This window comes from Polypterus senegalus, chromosome 1 (assembly GCF_016835505.1).
Source record: "Polypterus senegalus isolate Bchr_013 chromosome 1, ASM1683550v1, whole genome shotgun sequence".
NCBI lineage: Eukaryota > Metazoa > Chordata > Cladistia > Polypteriformes > Polypteridae > Polypterus > Polypterus senegalus.
Genome location: NC_053154.1, coordinates 238,620,907 through 238,640,736, shown reverse-complemented (window position 1 = coordinate 238,640,736; position 19,830 = coordinate 238,620,907). Strand labels below are relative to the sequence as shown.

General features: G+C 39.6%; 1 protein-coding gene across 1 annotated transcript in view; it reads right to left on the bottom strand.

The window, feature by feature from the left end:
• Nucleotides 1-19,464, bottom strand: part of LOC120540065 (inositol polyphosphate-5-phosphatase A) — a 542,509-nt gene extending 523,045 nt beyond the window's left edge. The window contains exon 1 of the mRNA XM_039770535.1: nt 19,053-19,464. Within this exon, the coding sequence (XP_039626469.1) occupies nt 19,053-19,190 (138 nt within the window). The 5' untranslated portion in view covers nt 19,191-19,464. The remainder of the gene's footprint in view (nt 1-19,052) is intronic.
• Nucleotides 19,465-19,830: the final 366 nt, after the last annotated feature.

Here is a 19,830-nt window from a genome sequence, read left to right as displayed (position 1 = left end):
AGCTGTGAGATTTGAAACAAGATTACTGCTCACATGGCCAACTGTACGTTGCATGCTCAAGAGAAAGCTCAGCGCCCAGCTTGGTCATATTACAACCGGAGGGCCAAACTCACAATGTGGTATACAAAGAGATCCTTAACAAATAATTATTGGTATATTTTCCCTCAGTTTAAAAAGGTTTAATTTTCTTCTTAATAAAAATTTTAAGGCAGTACTTCGCCGCTGTGAAGCGCGGGTATTTTCCTAGTAATATATATTGCTATGAGCCTTCAATTAAAAAAAAAAAAAATACTAAAATTACTGGGCAAGCATCTCTCTGCAAACATAATATTGAAATACCCTGTAGGATCACATATGACCATATTGTTGAAGACATAGTTAAAGGGCCAGTTGTGATTTAAGAGTTAAGTATAAGTTAAGTACATCTGCTATCAGCAGATTGTGTGTTACAGTTCACAGAGGTTACTAGGTTACTTAAATATCTGGTTTCACACTCAAGGCTCATCTTAATGTAGAGTTCCCTTAAAAGGTGCCTGTGCTTAAACTTTGTATGTTCACCTTTGTACTCTGATCATCGCTTCATAACACATTTCCATTATGTTAAAAGCTTTTGTGTTTTGTTGGCTTATAATTACTGCTCAAACTTGATTGTCAGACCAAGTCCTATTGATAATTTGCCATCACTTAAGTTGATGTATTATAGAGACCAGCTTCTGGTTTAAACAAGATACTGTATTAATTAATGGACTAGTCAGTGCGTCATCATACGAGTTTTCTAAATGACTCTAATGAACCCCTTTTACTGGGTCTATACTTCTTGTTAGTAGTTGTAACATTCATGCTAATCACTCACTGTAACTGTGAACAGAATTAAGGAAGATGCAAATCCATGAATGCAAATCCCTTTGGATCAAGTATGTTATGAAAAATCGATAGATGGATGGACGGTAAAAGTTCTCACTACACATCTTCAGATGATTTCTTTCTACGATACTGGCTGTTTAGTTTCTATGATATGCGTTAGCATAAAGATTTTACTGCAAACATTTGTGGACATACTCTGTATTTAATATGCTGTGCTGGTATGTCTGGATTGCTCCTAAGTAACATGATGCCATGTGACCCTGATCTGTCTGATCACAAGGCCATTCTACAGACCACTAACATTCCTGGTCCCTAACAACTAACACATTTTCTCTTTCCAAAATATAAAAACATATCAGCAATCTTCACTCCTTATGCCCCACTTATGGGTCATGTCCTGGCCCTGTTGAACCACCAGGTAAACTAGAGGACAGAACATGGAAATCCTAAATTAATTCTTAAATGTGTACACCTATTTTAATATTAGCAAAGTAATACTGGGCTCTTATTATCATCATTAGTCTTCAGTAACATAATGAATATTGACTCATTTTAATTTTTCCATTTCTTGAACTGTTTCAAGGGGAAAAAAAGTAGAATGTCTTTATCACTATACACTCTATCCCTTGCTGTGCCAATTACACTTTGGCCCTTCCTAAATATTGAACCACCCATTTTATACAATATATTTTATTCCAATATATAACTCTATACACAAAATTCCTACATTACTGGTAAAACCTTTTATTTCTACTCAAAACAAATCATGAATACTTCTCTTAATAAGGACTTCACTAAAGCTACCCAAAAGAAAAATAAAAATAAAAATCAGGTCTTACTCTGGTATTCTGAATAAATGCAGACTGATCCATCTTTTACGTTCCATCCAAAATAACAATAAAATAAGCAGTTCAGTCAGCTTCAGAGTTCTCCATTTCAAATGACCTTCAAGAATTATTTCAGACAGGGTCCAGAGCTTTGCAAAAGTACAACAACTGGTGTGCTGAGTCTGACAAATAATCGAGTGAGAGCAGTTGATGCTAGTTTCTTAATTGTTGTACTGCTTTTGGATGCAAGGTAATCATGGAGGTCTGCTCGACAAATGTTGTCCAAATAATATGAATGAAATACAGGAATTTGTGACATTGGGGAAACTTAAATACAGGTGTGTAACTAGAACTCAAAGAGGTTTCTTATTATTCCTTCCTTGAGTTTATTTTATTTTGTATTTACACACAAAGAAAACAAATTTCTGAAAAATTCTGGAAAATGCTTTTGGAGTCTAATCTGTCTGTTAAAAGATAAGCTCTGAGTTTCAGCCATACTGCAGTTAGATTCATGACTGTTTTATCTTGGTAGAGTAATATATATATTGCTCTACTGTCCCCTATTGTATTATTAATATGTAGCCTTAGAATACCTAATCTCACAGACTTACCACTGTATATAACTTATCCCCACCTTCCCTTCTATATCTATAACCTCAGGCAATTAGATGTAGTAAAAAGACAAGCGGGAGTTAAGTTACACATAAAATAATGTATTACTGATAATATTCATAAATAATAACAAAATGCAAAGTACATTTGAATATTGGCAACCATACAACCTGATAAAATGGTGATGTGTAATTCAGGTGGCACACAGACTTGTAGTTACTTAAAATGTCTCTAGTTAAGGCATCGTTGGTGCTCAGCTTTCAGCCACATGTCTGTTCAATATGGCTGCTGAGCTGTGCTCTTCAATGTGTTGTCTTCATCATCATATGTGGGTCAGTCAGAGAGAGATGCTTCTTCATCATATGTGGGTCAGAGAGAGAGAATGTGGTTGAGCAAGTACATTTATAGATGTTCTCTCCAATTCCTAGAACCAATAGGACATCATGGTACTTGAAGGCCTCTGAGACAAGCCAATTCCAAACAGCCATACCTCAGACCAATGGGAGAAATAGTACATTTAACACCTCAACCCCCCAAGACCATATATTAAGCTAACCTGGCTTTGTGTGGGGGATCAAACTGGTTTAAGACACATCCCCCAAATCCTGTCATAAAATTACAAAGAGACAGTCGTAAAAAGGGGGGTGGGGGGAAGGCAAACATGAATACCTCTCACCACTTGGTTTGCCTAAATTATAAATAAAGACATACAAAACATTTATCAAGTTATATGCAAAATCCTACATCACAACACTCCACCCCGATGAATGTTTTGTACAATGTCTTTATACACAATGTCTTTAAATTGTTTCAAGAGTCTGATGCATAACTTGTGCATTGATTTGCAGTATTTGCTCTCCCAGTGTTAAAAGTTGTCCGTGACCATTTGTCCATTACATATCTTCTTTATTTCAAAGACAATCTGAAGAACTTGGAAGCGCTCCTGATGACTTGTATCTGCTCCAGCTTGCTCAACTGTTTCTTTAGCTTTCTGCAGTCTTCATATGTCATCAGATCTGGTGGTTCAAAATGAGACAAGTCCACACCTTCCACTAAACTAGCCCACTACAATTTAGTCTATTGTGTGAATTTTTAATCTGTACTTGTTCTCTGTCTAACTGCTAATTAGACCCCTGTCCCAAACTATCTGTTTAAGCATATGCAGCTGTACAATTAACATCAAAATTTGAAAGGTAACATGCCACAGGTGCCAGTACAACCACTTCTGCCCAAGTGACAGCCCATGTGCCACTGCATAAACTGTTCACAAACCAACATTTGTGGCCCCTCTGCACACATTTGGGGTTGACTTAGTTGCCTCTTGTGCTTTCCTACCCATGGTGCAACTCTTGACTGCCATCAGCCTTTACCAGTATAGGCTGGCATCACCACCATGAGACATCAAAGCTTTGCAACTCTCATCATTCCCCCCGTAGGCCACCCCTAGAGTTGTTTGCTCACCATATGCATACTCATTGTGCTAACACCTCGGTTCAGAATTGGCCCACTGGTCCTGTGCCTGCACCATAGCCGACAATCTCAGCAGGGCTTCCGTATTTTCCCAATTAGACTATACCTAAACATCGGAGCCCATATGTCTTGCAAATGTACCAGCTGCACCTGCTTTCCTGAAAAGTTCACCAATTTTCTTAGTATACATTTTCCTTAATATTATTAATTATATTAATTATCCCACTTAATTAATTAATACCCAGAATGTATACTTTATGAGCCCAAAATAATCCCCTTATTTTGGCATTCCTAACTGGTTTGTTCAGTTTCCACCCCTTGGAATATAAATTTGCTGCAGTAATGAACAAACCTTTCCTTTTAAACTATAGCTATTGTGACTAGTCCTATTATTATTGCATGACTTGTGGACTTGTTACTCACTTAAACCCCAGTAAGTGTCTTTTCTTGATGTCTCTTCAGTTCTTCTTCATGTCTTTGTCTTTAGTCTTTACGTGTTGTCTTTTCTTCATTCCACTATGTAGGCAGGTCTGCAAAATGGAAGGTGACAAAGCAGTTTCTGTCCATCTCATTTTCTTGGCTGTCGACCTGGTGCCAAAACTCAAACTTTGCTTCCAGGCATTCATTGGAACAGCTTGGCACTAGTGCCATGCCACTCCAATGTGCCAATGGTAACCCGATCTCCTGCATGGATTTTACTCTGCTAATTGCCTTCACTATTTATTACCTGCACCAAACCAAAGTCCATAAAAACCTTACAATAGAAGTAGCACTATTGCAAAAGGCCAGAAAATTGAAACAGAAATAACTGTTTTCCCTTTCCTGTCTTCCTGCGCTACCCTTCTATTTTTTTTTCATTGCCTGTGTGTCCTTTTTTTATTGTATGGTAACTACTACCTGAAAGTGTGGACTGAAGCCTCTCCAGAACCCAAGTTCTAAATCCAGCATTTCTGCTAAAACTGACCTGTGTTCTTTACTAAAGACCAGCTCACTTTTCTCCATTTTATTGCATGGAGAGTCATAGGCTGTCTTTTTGAACAACTGGTCAGTCAGGTTTCGAATTACTGAACCTAAGTGTGTGTGCTTTTAATTACTGCTGGGCCTAGCAGAGCTGTTAGGACCTTCACACCCCTGTGCATTCCTGGCTTCCTGCCTGAGCTTGTAAAACTTCCTGCTGCACCATCCCCATCCTTTGTTCTTTGGCTTGTCCTGATCCATTCAAACCAACTCCTAAACTGGTGCACTTTCTTTCCAACTCAGCCATTCTTGCACTAGCACATTCAGACCTTTCACACACAAGCACTTGAATTCCTTTCATTTCCATTGTTCTTTGTTTTAATTCCACACTTTCTTTACTCAGTATCCTTAAGCCAATATCCAGTTCATGCCCTCTAGTCAACAATTGCCATTCACACTCACCAGCTCCTCTGCCTTCTATCTGATCTCTTTGTCCTAAATCAAATTTCAATGCAGCACTGGTTACCTTTCCTAACAGTGGTGAAATATCTATCAGTGTAGCATGCTCTTTAAATACTGGACAGGCCTCAGAATTACTTGGAGATTGTGGTGCAGTGGAGAATAAAGGAAGAAAACACCCTTGCTGTTTTCCCTTCCTTTCATCTCTCTCCTTTTCCTCACACTCACATTCCCACTCTTTATCTGAGCACTCATCTGTCTCATGTAAGTCACCCACCCATGTTTTAGGTTCCAGTCCGATCTGGTTACTGTTGCCCTAACTTTTACCATGGGTGGTTTTCTCTTTTTTCCACTTCTTTCACTGCTTTCTACTTTAGCAGCGGATGTTCTACATGCTAACACTTCACAATTATCACACCAACTGTTACATCTTTCAAAACTCTCACTCAACATTCCATAACTTTCACTTTCATTCACTTTGCTATTTTCTTCCTTATCATGATCTTCCTTATTACCAATAATACAAGCTAGTAAACCTCTTATAACAGCAGCTGTCTTCTTTAAACCTGATCTCTGTTTTCTTGCTTTTATTCCTTCCAGCCCCCTTCCATTTTGTGGCACACTCAGCTCAGCTTCTGCTTTCTCTACCTGAACTACAGGTTTCCTAGCTTTAGCCTGCTTCCTCTGCCACTCCACTGGAAGATGGCTGACTTTAAAATGAACTTAGGCATTTCTAAGTCTACAATTTACTCTAATACAATTTGCCAAATTCGTTATGGGTTGGCCTACTTTTGCCCCTGTAAGCAAACATACACATACATACACAAAGATTCTAAACGAATAAGTACCGTATGAATGACGAATGCATGTCCCATCACTCCCTAGCACTTTAACCACTTAAATGCCGTATGAATGACGCATGCATCTTTCACCACTCCCTAGCACTTTAATTAGGGACTCACTACCACCAGCACTAACAAACATGCGGGTGTCCTTGTGACACACATGAAGTCTCTACACTTTGTTGGTTATATTCCATTCAGCAACCAAACAAAGTTTTACTTCCACTGCATTTGTACACTGGGTGCCCTTAAATTCACATACATAAACAAACACATACATCAAAACAGTATTTGCAAACAGGGTGCAAAACTTGGTTACCCCAAAATCCTGCCGACTACGCCAATTGTTTTATCTTGGTAGAGTAATATATATATTGCTCTACTGTCCCCTATTGTATTATTAATATGTAGCCTTAGAATACCTAATCTCACAGACTTACCACTGTATATAACTTATCCCCACCTTCCCTTCTATATCTATAACCTCAGGCAATTAGATGTAGTAAAAGACAAGCAGGAGTTAAGTTACACATAAAATAATGTATTACTGATAATATTCATAAATAATAACAAAATGCAAAGTACATTTGAATATTGGCAACCATACAACCTGATAAAATGGTGATGTGTAATTCAGGTGGCACACAGACTTGCAGTTACTTAAAATGTCTCTAGTTAAGGCATCGTTGGTGCTCAGCTTTCAGCCACATGTCTGTTCAATATGGCTGCTGAGCTGTGCTCTTCATTGTGTTGTCTTCATCATCATAGGTGGGTCAGTCAGAGAGATGCTTCTTCATCATATGTGGGTCAGAGAGAGAATGTGGTTGAGCAAGTACATTTATAGATGTTCTCTCCAATTCCTAGAACCAATAGGACATCATGGTACTTGAAGGCCTCTGAGACAAGCCAATTCCAAACAGCCATACCTCAGACCAATGGGAGAAATAGTACATTTAACACCTCAACCCCCCCAAGACCATATATTAAGCTAACCTGGCTTTGTGTGGGGGATCAAACTGGTTTAAGACACATCCCCCCAAATCCTGTCATAAAATTACAAAGAGACAGTCGTAAAAAGGGGATGGGGAAGGCAAACATGAATACCTCTCACCACTTGGTTTGCCTAAATTATAAATAAAGACATACAAAACATTTATCAAGTTATATGCAAAATCCTACATCACAACAATGACCAAAGGCCTGACCTCAACTGCGAGCCCACCACCTTCAAGAGGAATAGGGGCCAGATGTGATGTGACCTGGGCAGCTGTCAAATGCAGATGTCTTGGCAGACTGGAACCCAGACACATAAACTGACTCTTGGGATGTGGAATGTCACCTCTCTTGTGGGGAAGGAGCCACAGTTGGAATGTGAGCTGGAGGATTACCAACTAGATATGCATGGGCTCATATCCACCCACTCGCTGGGTTCGCCTTTACTCTGGAGTTGCCCAGGGGAAAAGGTGTCGGACGGGAGTGGGCTTCTTACTGAGCCACTGCCTGGTCAATGCCATGGAGAACGAGAGGGCTGCTTCTGTGCTGCTGAAGGGTGCAAAGATAAGAACTCAAACTGCCATATCTGCTTATGCACCAAGTGGCACTAAGTGGCAGCTCCGTGTACCAAGTCTCCTTACAGTGTCTGGACTGAATTCTGGAATGAGTCCCAGTTGGGGACTCCATAATTCTGCTGGGTGACTTCAATAAACCCAACTACTGTTTTGTTATTGGATTTCTGTGCTTGACATGGTTTGTTCCTAACAAGCACCAGGTTCAAACACAAAGTGTACTTGTAACAGTACATGGTATCAGAACATCTTAGGCTAAAGAGCAAGGATCAATTTTATAATCGTACCATCAGTTTTGCAGCCATATGTTCTGGACACTGGGTGAAGAGAGGGGCACTGCTGCCAACTGATCACCACCTGGTGGAGAGTTAGGTCAGATGGTGATAAAAGCACCTGAACAGACCTGAAAAGCCCAAGTCAGCACTAATGGTGAACTGGGAGTGTCTGAGGAGTTCCTGTCAAGAAGACTTTCAACTCCCATGTACAAAAGAGCTTTTCCCGCATCCCAGGGGAAGCTTGGTACATTGAGTACTAATGGACCTTTTTCAAAGCATCTTATTGTGGAAATGGCTATCAAAAGCAGCGGCCTGAAGGCCATAGGTGCCAATCCAATGACCCAATGGTGGTTATCAGAGGTGAAGGATGCAATCAAGCTGAAAGAAGCAGCCTTCCATGTATGGTTAGCATAGAAGACTCCTGAACCAGCAGAAAGGTACCAACAGGCCAAAAGGCTGTGGCCTTGGCAGTCAGGGAAACAAACACAAATGTGGGAAGAGTTCGGAGAGACCATGGGAAGCAAATATTAATCTGGCTAAACGAGGTTCTGGCAAACTATCAGGCAGCTCAGAAGGGCAAGGTAAGGCTTCACCCAGGCTGTTCTCAGCAAGCGTGGAGAAATGTTGATCCAGACTGAGGATGTAGTCCATCAGTGGAAGGAACACTTTGAAGAGCTCCTGAACCTGACGGACACACCCACATTGAAGAAGGCAAAGAGAGAATTTGATGAGGGAACAATGACAATTTCTCTGAGGGAGGTCACGGAGTTAGTTAAGCAACTCTGCAGTGTCAAGACCCTGGGGTGGTTGAGATCCTGGCAGAAATGTTGAAGGCTCTGGACATTATTGGGCTGTCATGGTTGACACACCTTTTCAATGTTGCATTGTCATCAGGAGCAGTGCCCCTGGTCTGGCAAACCGGGAAGGAGGCCCCCCTTGATATTTGAAGGGTACGCTCAAACTATCAGGGGATAACATTCTTCGGCTTCCCTGGAAAAGTTTTCGCCAGGGTACTGGAAAGAAGACTCTGCAGACCTGAAACCTCAGGTCCAGGTGCAGCAATGTGGATTCCGTCTAGGTTGTGGAATAATCTACCTGTTCTTTACCCTCGAGGATCCTAGAAAGGGACAAGGAAGAACGCCCAATCAATCTACATGTGCTTTGGGAACTCAGAGACAGCAAATTACTGTGTTGAGGGATTCTGTGGGGGGTGCTGGGAGAGTACTGGGTTCCGGGACTCCTAATATCGGTCCCTGTATAATCACAATGAGAGCTGTGTCTGCAAACTCAGAAAAACACCAGCACTGTTATCATTGAGTACGGGGCGCCCAGCCAGGGCTGAACTTTCTTTCCTGTCCCGTTTATGATCTTCATGGAGGGGAAGATGTCCAGTTCAGCAGATGCAGAATTGCGTCACTGCTTTTACAGACAAAGTGGTCATGTTGGCTTCACCAGACTGTAAACTCCAGCACACATTGGCACAGTTTGCAACCAAATGTGAAGCAGCAGGGATAAGGATCAGCACCTCCAAATCTTATGCCATGGTCCTCAGTAGGAAAAAGATGGACTGTCCTCTCTGAGTGGAAGGTAAGTTGCTGCCTGAAGTGGAGGAAATTAAGTATTTTATTCAAGGTCTTGTTCAAGGAATGGTGAGACTGACAGACTGATTGGGGCAGCAACAGCATATACCGATTCAAAGTGGTAAAGAAGGCAAGGCTCTCGACTTACCAATTGATCTACATCCCTACCATCACCTATGGTCATGAGCTTTGAGTAATGACCGAAAGAAGCACAAATGTCTGAAGGAAGCTTTAGGTAGAGTCACTCATTGACCCACCGCAACAAGAGAATCCAATTTAGACTGCTCATGCATCTGATACAGATGCTTCCCGGACACCTTCCTGTGGAGGTTTTACAGACACAACCAGCCGGGAGGAGACCCCGGGGAAGGCCCAGGGCTTGCTGGGAGGATGGCCTGGGAACACCTTAGGATCTAACAGAACGTTGGCAAGTGTGGCTAGGGAAAAAGATGTATGGGCTTCACTACTAAGACTATTGTTCTAACAACTTGGTCCCGGATAAATGCTGAAAAATGAATTAATGAAAGTGGTTGGGGGGGGAAGGGGTCAATGGCAAAGCACCAAAGATGGAACACTAATAACATGAACACATGCTTGACGTTTGACAAAAAGAACAATCTGACTTTAAGGGTTCTGAATCAGTGTTCTATGCATAGTTGAGTCAAACATAACTGTTAGCCAGCATGGCTTTCATTATTAAAGAAAAGTGAATATACAGTACAGGCCAAAAGTTTGGACACACCTCCTCATTCAATGTGTTTTCTTTATTTTCATGACCATTTACATTGGTAGATTCTCACTGAAGGCATCAAAACTATGAATGAACACATGTGGAGTTATGTACTTAACAAAAAAAGGTGAAATAACTGAAAACATGTTTTATATTCTAGTTTCTTCAAAATAACAGAGTGAAGGCAAAGGGGCCAACAAGTGCTAAACACTTCAAGACTGCTGGAAAACCATTTCAGGTGACTACCTGTTGAAGCTCATCGAGAGAATGCCAAGAGTGTGCAAAGCAGTAATCAGAGCAAAGGGTGGCTATTTTGAAGAAACTAGAATATAAAACATGTTTTCAGTTATTTCACCTTTTTTGTTAAGTTCATAACTCCACATGTGTTCATTCATAGTTTTGATGCCTTCAGTGAGAATCTACCAATGTAAATGGTCATGAAAATAAAGAAAACACACTGAATGAGGAGGTGTGTCCAAACTTTTGGCCTGTACTGTATATATGACAACAACAACCTTGTACCATCTTGTAAGTGTGGTGGCAGTAGCAGTAATCATGAAGGAATATTTCAGACAAGATTTTATAAATAAATATGCAAACAAACATTTTTTGAAATGTAACAATAAATAAATAACAAAATGATACATGAGCATAAATAATTAAATATATCATTTAGTGCTTATTTCTTTAGGCTTTTAATTATTTCTTTATTTACTTTAGTAACACTGCACACAACCTGAAATAAACCTTGAATTGAAAACTGTCATTTTCAAGAACGAAAACTTGAAAGGATGGGTTCTAATAAATTCTGATTTTGCATTGGTGAATCTTCAGCATAATGCCATAATGTGCTATATTTAAAGCAGACACTTCAGATGCAGACCTCAGATAAAGAATTCGGAGCTTCTTGAATTAACTAGCCACTTTGTAGAGTAATTTCACACATCTTTTTCTTTTACTCATAAATGCATTCAAGTACAGCCTGCAAAACAGTACACAGTCACAACTTTCCAATTGCATTTTACCAATGATTCACCAATTAAAAACAGTTCTTGCTACAGTTCGTCAGGGGTGTGTTCTTGCTCCTACCCTGTTCAATGCTTGTATGGACTGGGTGTTGGGCAAGGTCGTGGGGTCCAGCGGCTGTGGGACATCTGTTGGTGAAGAAAGATTCACGGATCTTGACTTTGCTGACGATGCTGTGATGTTCGCGGAGTCAATGGAGGCTCTGATTGTGGCGCTCGAGAGACTGAGTGAGGAGTCTGAGTGTCTGGGCTTGCGAGTATCCTAGGTAAAAACCAAGATCCAGGCCTTTAATGACCTCTTGGGCACAGCCATCAGCAGTGTGTCTGTTTGCGGAGAGAGTGTTGACCTTGTTGAGGGGTTTTACTTACTTTGGCAGTGACATTCATGTCTCTGGTGACTCTTCCTATGAAGTCAGTAGGCAGATTGGGAGAGCATGGGGGGGTCATGAGGTCGCTGGAAAGGGGTGTGTGGCGCTCCCGATATCTATGCAAAAGGACGAAGGTCCAAGACTTTAGAGTCCTGGTGCTTCCTGTCTTGCTATATGGTTGCAAGACATGGATGCTATCCAGTGACCTGAGACGAAGACTGGACTCCTTTGGTACTGTGTCTCTCCGGAAAATCCTTGGGTACCGTCGTTGGTTTGACTTTGTGTTGAATGAGTGGTTGCTAATGGAGTCCCAAATGATGCACATTACCTGCATTGACATTGTAAGGGAGTGTCAGTTACGGTACTACGGCCATGTGGCACCTTTCCCAGAGGGTGATCCGGCTCGTAAGATCCTCATTGTTAGGGACCCCAGTGGCTGGACCAGGCCAAGGGGTCACCCACATAACACCTGGCTGTGGCAGATAGAGGGCGATTTCCGGAGGGTGGGACTGGACCGTGCGTCTGCCTGGGGGGTTTGCAAACCGGGATCCCGAATTGCTGCGTCATGCTCCCCAACTTCACTTGACTTGACTTGCTACAGTGCACCCTCTCGCTCTGACAGGCAAAAATGACAGTTTTCACTTCAAGAAATATTTCAGGTTGCATGCGGGGTAAATGAAGTAAATAAAAGAAGAAACAATTAAATACATAACATAACAAAATAGACAAAATATACATATATTTCATGACACATTTAATTATTTATACTCATGCACCATTATGTGTTTTATACTGTCAAATTTCACAATGCATTTATTTTCAAATTTATTTAACTTTGTCTAAAATATTCTTCCATAGGCAGCAGGACATGGATGACTTTCCAATATGAAGAGAGCAATGTATTCTTTCCTAAAGCAGAGACTTCTTCAGGTCATCTGTCCAAGAGCTGGCACTGAAGCCTATCTACGCTATAGAAAGGGACAAAGATCTGGAACTCTTAAGCAAGTCTATGTTAGATTGAAGAAAATGAAATTCATACTTTTGGAATGGGTAGTCAAAGTCCGTATTTAAATTGAATCAAGACGTACTGGGCACTGGAATGAGCAGTTCATAATACTAAATGGATGCCATTCTACCAAGGAGGAATGGGCCAGCACTCCCAACAGTGCCCTGAGAAACGTAACTACAAATACAAGAAAGATCTGGTTGGAAGTATTGCTGCTACCAGTGTGCAAACAGTTATCAGAGTAGTTAACTTTCGCATGATGATTTTTTTTAAACTGTTTAGGCTTTTATTTATACAGTATATTCAGACAGCATTCCTCTAATCTAATAATTGATTTTGAAAAAAAAAAACGTCAACATTCACATTACAAAAAAAATATGCAGCAATGTTGAGAAAAAGAATAGGGACAAATACCTCCTTCACGGTACATATTGTCTGAAACATTAGCTTTTGCCCACATACATTTATGCTTTGAAGTCTGCTACAACTTTTTTCCCTCCCCAACAACTGCCAGCAAAACAGCATATGGGAAAAAATCCTTGTATGAAACTAAAAATGAACCTGTTACCAAAATTAACAATTTGTGAAATTTTGCAATAAGAACAGATCTATTAACAAACTACACCAGAAGAAAAGAACTAAAACATGTACATATTCATAGCAATCAGTCTTTGGTGCAATTAAATAACAAGAAGACAAATATTTTATTTACAATTCTTAAATTTCATTGGAGGCAGTACAGTACATGTTTGAGTGTAAGTTACATAGCAGGCAAGTACAATAAAATTGCCTTCTGAGCTTAAAAGAAAACATAAAATATATACTGTAATTGTTTGGTGCACTCCACCTATAATGCCTGGACAATATATGTTTATTAAATTCATAAACTTAACCTGGGTTCATACATAATGTAAATGTGTTTATTAAGTTGTTTACATTTTTAAGATATCCTAACAATACTCTAGAAACAGAGGAGTCACTAGAGGAAACAGCTCTCTACTGCAGAGCCAAAACAGTGGGTTCAAAAAAAAAAAAAAAAATCAGTACAGATGGAGAATCCACCCAACATCAGCCCTGTATGTAGCTGCTCTGTCAATACAAATACAAATACAAAGACAAAGACAATACAAACTGGGCCACACAGGCTTAAGTCATGAACTTTTCTGAAGCACGACAGGAAGGTCCATCTGGAGAGCATGAAGGAAACGGGCTGGTCCCAAGAAAATGCTGGAGGTGAAAAGCAGGGTACTTCTCATTTTCGGAAAGGACAGCAGAATCTTAGTGACGGCTGTCTGGGGTCTGTATTATACCTTCTACTTGCTGCTGCTCAGTTTTTAGTCACGGATATAAAAAGATGTTATAAACATCAAAAAAAAAAAAACTACTAAAAGCCATCATTAGTGTTTTCTCTTATCTCAACTTTGACTGAAGAAAGAGAAACATTAAGCCAACAGTTATCCAAGAGTAATGAACAATTGCATAGAAACAACACTGGCAAATGACTGAAAATCTTCAAAACACCTGCCTAACAAGAACAAGCAGCATTTGACAAAAATGTCACGTAAGACAGTGCAGAAGCCTATCCCTGCTAGCACAGAGCACAAGGCAGGAATATTGTCCTGTCAAATACACACACTTGGGCCAATATGGCATTGGCAATTCGCTTACATGCACGTCTCTAGATAGTGGGAGGAAACCCACACAGACATGGGGAGAACATCCAAGCTCCACACGGGGAGGACCCTAGATGTGAACCCTGGTTTCCTACCACTGCACCACCTTGCCACCCCTAAAGAAATGTGTTTATGATATTAGAAGACACTGAATGTTGCATGTGTTACAGAACAATCAGCATGCTTTGATGTCATTCCTCACATACTAAACTTGTAAAAGTCACTCTTGAAATTCCAACATAGGATGTGCTTCAGTAAGAAAAGCTCTGCTATGAAAAGACAGATAAAGTAAAAGTCTAAAAGAGACATATTGTGGAAACATATGTATAGAATTAAAAAGGTTTTATTGGAACTATCTAAATCTCAATTCGTGTAACAACAGTGGCCAGAAATTAATCTTGGCGGAGACTCGGTTCAAGTTTCAGGATATACATCCTCAAGTCGTTTTGGTATTATGACTTTTAATACAAAGCACAAATATTTTTCATACAATGCAAGGTATTATTGTTCTAAGCTTTTCAAGAAGACATTTTAAATGAAAATGTATTTTAATACAAAAAAGACGCAAGCTCTTTAATGAAGAGCTGCTTAGCCTATTCTAATAACGCTGTAGTGACAGAAGATTTCCCCTCAGTCGGGCCAATTCAAATCACTTACTGAAATCTTTGGTCAGTCAGTGTTCTTACTGATGATGGCTCAGGAAAACCCTACATTTGTGTTTCAGACAAAATTTGGATATGTGAGTTGGAATTTTAGTATACAAATCTACATCTCTGATTCATTTTTAAAAGTTCTTTTAATATTACTGAAAGAATTTTAGAAGATATAGTTAACTCTTTCATAAAAGCCACTTGCTCTCACAACCCAACATGATTTAAATTTTGTGAGAATACTATATAAATTAAAGAAAACTGTAAATATTACAAAGCTATTAGATGCATTGTGGTTCTAAAGTTTCAAACTTTCTACAGAAAGAGTTAAAATAATACAGTGCAGAATCATTCAAAATGGACAGAGTAAATAAAGAAAAATGAAAAAAGCTACGTAAGAGTTAAATGATAGCCGCACTGCAGCCACTGTGTCCCTCTAAGACTGTGAATGCGTTCTGCTGATTTAATTCATAATGTGCTCCATTATACAAGATCCCAATTTGCGTGTTACACACTGGCTTGATATACACCAAATGCTATTCAACCATAAAAGCTGGATTTACACTACAACCTGACACGCAAGAAGACTGGGTTTATTTATTTTTTTCATATAACTGCTACAATATTCTGATGCTACAGACAGCTAAAAAAAGAAAATAATCAAAATATTCAGACCTTCAGTGGCCCAGTCAATGCCAAATACCCCTCAACACAAACTGGCACACGTTCCTAACATGAATGACTTACCAAATCTGAGTGCCAAGGAGTTCAGATCAATTCACCTATCAATTTTCTAGCCTTTCTGGAACAAACACTGGACAGGGCACACTCATGGACACACACACATTCTTACTCATACTTGGCCACTTTTGAGTTATCAATTAATGTAACACAGACATCTTTGAAAATAAAAATAAAATCTGAGAACCCCACCCAGACATGGAAATACCCTAGATGAGCAGTGAGGCAGACACACTAAACGGTGCACCACCAGGCAACCCAAATCATGTACTAATCAGGCTACAATAAAAGGAACAGCTCCTATTATAACTGGAAGGCTTCTGATGCATACTTTCCTCATCAGTAGAATGAAAATGAAAACCAGAAGACATTAATTCTGGTGGATTGCACAGCTGGAATAAGACACCGAGTAATGGTCCAGCATCCCATGAAGGGCAAGGCATCTCTTTGCTTAAGTTTAAGGTTTGGTAAATGAATGAACGTCAAGATTTTTTATTTATTTTATTTTTTTGCCTTAAGGTGGATCCACAACTCTAAATTGGCCTTGTGTATGCGACTTTCATTCTGTCCAGGGATGGTTCCTACCTTGGCTAAATTATTGCAACCAGGTCCAAGATTTAAGGACATCAAATTCCCACTGCTTATTCAACATGTTTAAAAATCTGAACAAACTCTACTTTAGTAGTTTAATAAGAATTAGTATATAATGTTGTCCAGAAATATTTAAAGGTTTAAAGAAGGAGTACATTTTATGCCTCATTTTTTTCAATATATCTCAAACCAAAGGACACTAAAATGTACATATTCAACCAGACTATATATTGTTCAAAAATATGTTTAATGTTTGATGATCCAACCACTCTTACACAATGAGCAATAACGGTGTCAAAGTCCTTCAAATTATTAGTAATTATAAAAAATATATTGTGTATTTCAATAGATCAGAGAAAATAACACACCAAGGCAGACAAAACAAATGATCTGCTAACTTTATCAGATTGAAAACTTGAAACATTAACTGGTCTTTTTAATGTTTAGCCCTGCTGCTAATTAAAAAGGCAATTAAAATGTTAATGTTGAAATCTCTATATAAAAACAGAATCTTGCAGCTAACCAAAAAAAGGCTTGAAGACACAAACTGAAAATGTTTACACACTTCAGATTAGATTACGTATGTGGGCAGGTGTGGTTACTGATATATCACTTGCATTAACTAATGATAACTTTTGTACAGTATATCATTGAATGGATGGTTTGAAAAAAAGAAAAACAAAGAAGCATCCGACAATAGAAGTCACAAATAATAAATAAAGTAACGGAAGACAGATAATGATATGGTTAAAATAAAGACATTCATACAAAGAAAAGGTCCCAAAACTAAGGCTGAAATCCTTCATAAAACTTAACCAAAAGCAAGACATCAAAAAAGCTTCTGAAGTAAGGCTAAAGTACCAAGCGCCGCAAGGTTTATATAAACATCGGCCTCAGAGGGAAGAGTAGTGAGCATACTGTATTAATGCTTACTGAAGAGAAGAAAAAAAACATTTATTAATGTGCCAACAGAAAACATGAATAAATAATCTGCAGATCACTCCTGAGAGCACAAACGACTCTCCCTATGTTTATAGGGAAAACATCAATTTTCCATTTATGCCGTTCTCATTCTTGACCCCTGAATCTCTCTCACAATACCCCCGCCCATGTTTTTCTTATTTCTGCCATTTGTTTTAAATATAATATTTCCTCAGTTCTACCAGGAGATATAAAGTTTAGCATTTTTTTTGTATCCACTTTGGCAGCTCATGCCTGTGATAACAGAAGTGAGACATATTGTGGATTATCAGGAAAGCTAAGTATATCCTTTCCAAATCTGAGAAATATTGCAATATTAACTACTTTTATTGTAATATTACAGTGTAAAGCAACTAAATGCAATACCGGCGAACTAAGAAAAAAACACCGCTCTGAAAATCGAGAGTCGCAGACAGTGTTGCTTGATTGAAGAAAGTTATGCTTACATTAAAAACCAAGTGAGCAATTTAAAGTTGTATAAATGATGTCACTCTTTCTTTTCAGCTTTTGTCACATGCAGCTTACTCAGACTTCTCAGAATATTTATGGCACAGGTTCAACTGCTGCACGGTAACACACAGATTACCTATTTCTAAACACTGCAACTAGGCACATGAAAGTGCAGCGACAGTTATAACATTACAGTAGATGTTTGCCACCTCTTGCAAAAGGAAAGTTCAGGCTAATGGAAAAATGAGGCGACTGAAAGCCGCACCATCATCTTCCTAGATTGGCTCGATATTTTATAAAGCGATATACAAGTCCATATGTATTCATTAACTAGTCGTTCGATTCGTTTTCTGAAGACACGATCGAATTCTGTTATTAATTTGCTACGCACTCTAGAGAACAGCCATAAATAAGCGATATACGTCTTCTACGTTAAACTTTAAAAAACAAGCATCACATGCCCAAGATGGTAATAAAGTTTAGCACATGCGCCTATCATTTATGCAGATGTAAAATATGTATATAGTGCCTTTCAAAGGGAGCGCTTTACAACGTCATGGACAACAAAGTTTAAAAACAACCAGTGATGTACATCTGTCATCGTACACGGCTGCCGTACATTCGTGAGGCGGCAGGAGATAAAAAAGAATGTAGATCTGTCAGGGCGGACGGCAGACCTTCACTCGATTCAGAAGAATGCCGTCCCACAGTACTCATGAAACAACCGAATAATAATATTCGATCATAAACTGGCCCTGGAAGACGTTATAAGAATACAAGCAGCCGGGCATATTCTTCACACCGTTTGGCAGCAGCGCAAGAACGTACATCACGTCCGAGTCAGGCTGTGAGCGCGTTATAATAACATACAGTTACAATTTTCACGTCCGCACACACGAGCCTCAAGTCGCACTCGTGGGCGGCACAGCTGAAAACCGCTAAACTTGTGTGCACTGCACTCTTAGCTGGCAATAAATAAAAAACAAAGTGATGCGCAGCGCTTGCAGAGTGGTTGGTTATACGCTACCTGGATCTTAAAACCTACTGATACAACCTCCCCCCTGCGGTTTACGGATATCAGGCCTTCTCTTGACTGTCATATGTTGCAGAAATCTAACCTGAGGCAACATTTTATCGAGGAGTGACAGCACGAGTGCAATCATTGATAGCGCCCACCGTTTGCATTACAACTTGCGTTTTTTCAGATCGTTACCTAAGTGCAAACACGCGGCTTATAATAAACACAGAAAGGGGCAGGCATTTGGATCCACTGCGTCTCCTGTCATTACAAACTCCCAATAAAGTTTTAAAGTCACACGGACCCGGCGAGCCCTCACCCCAAGCAAACCAGCTTCCAAAAGGAAAAACTGACAACTGTGTACTTACATCTTCGAACAGAGATCCGACGTTGGCTGTTACAAGCAAAATTACCGTGCCTTGTGTAACCATCTTCCCCGCCATCGTCTTCAAATTAAAATGAAAAATCAGGACACCGCAAAAAGGATTAAAATCAAGAAAAGTCATAAAACGTAGAACTTAAACGAGCCTTCTTTAAAAGAAAGGGGAGATGCACTTAAGGAAAGAGTCTGCAGGTCTCAGGTCGATGTGCACATTGTCGAGTGTCCATACATCTGAGGCTTTCGCTAATGTTTTGGTTACTTTTTCGCGTCTACGGCCATTGTAGGAAAAAAAATAAGGAAAAAAAAGAAAACGAAAAAGTTTCCCTTTTAATCCAAAGCGATCGCCGGACGCTCAGTCATTTTAGCCTACTGTTTATGTGCGGTTCGCTGTTTTAAAAAAAAAAGCTACCTCCCCTGAAGTGGAGGCTCTGTGAGAACCATTGCCTGGATTGTTAGGGAGGATGGGCTGGAGTTCTTACTGTCCTGACGTCACGCATCGAGTGGAAAGATGCCGCTCTTAAAAGGGCAACGCTCTTACAGCAGGCCGCCGCTCTCAGCTTTCTGGGACAACCGGCCGGCTACAACAGGAGCGATAGGGAACAGTTAAATCGCGCATGCGCACCGTATTTTCAACAAACTAATTGAGCATAATTTTAAATAAATAAACAAAAATAAATGAATAAATCAGAATATGAGAAAAGGGCACTAGATACACTCAAATAATTTCAGCAACCTAGATGTGCAATAACTCGTCTATTGATTCT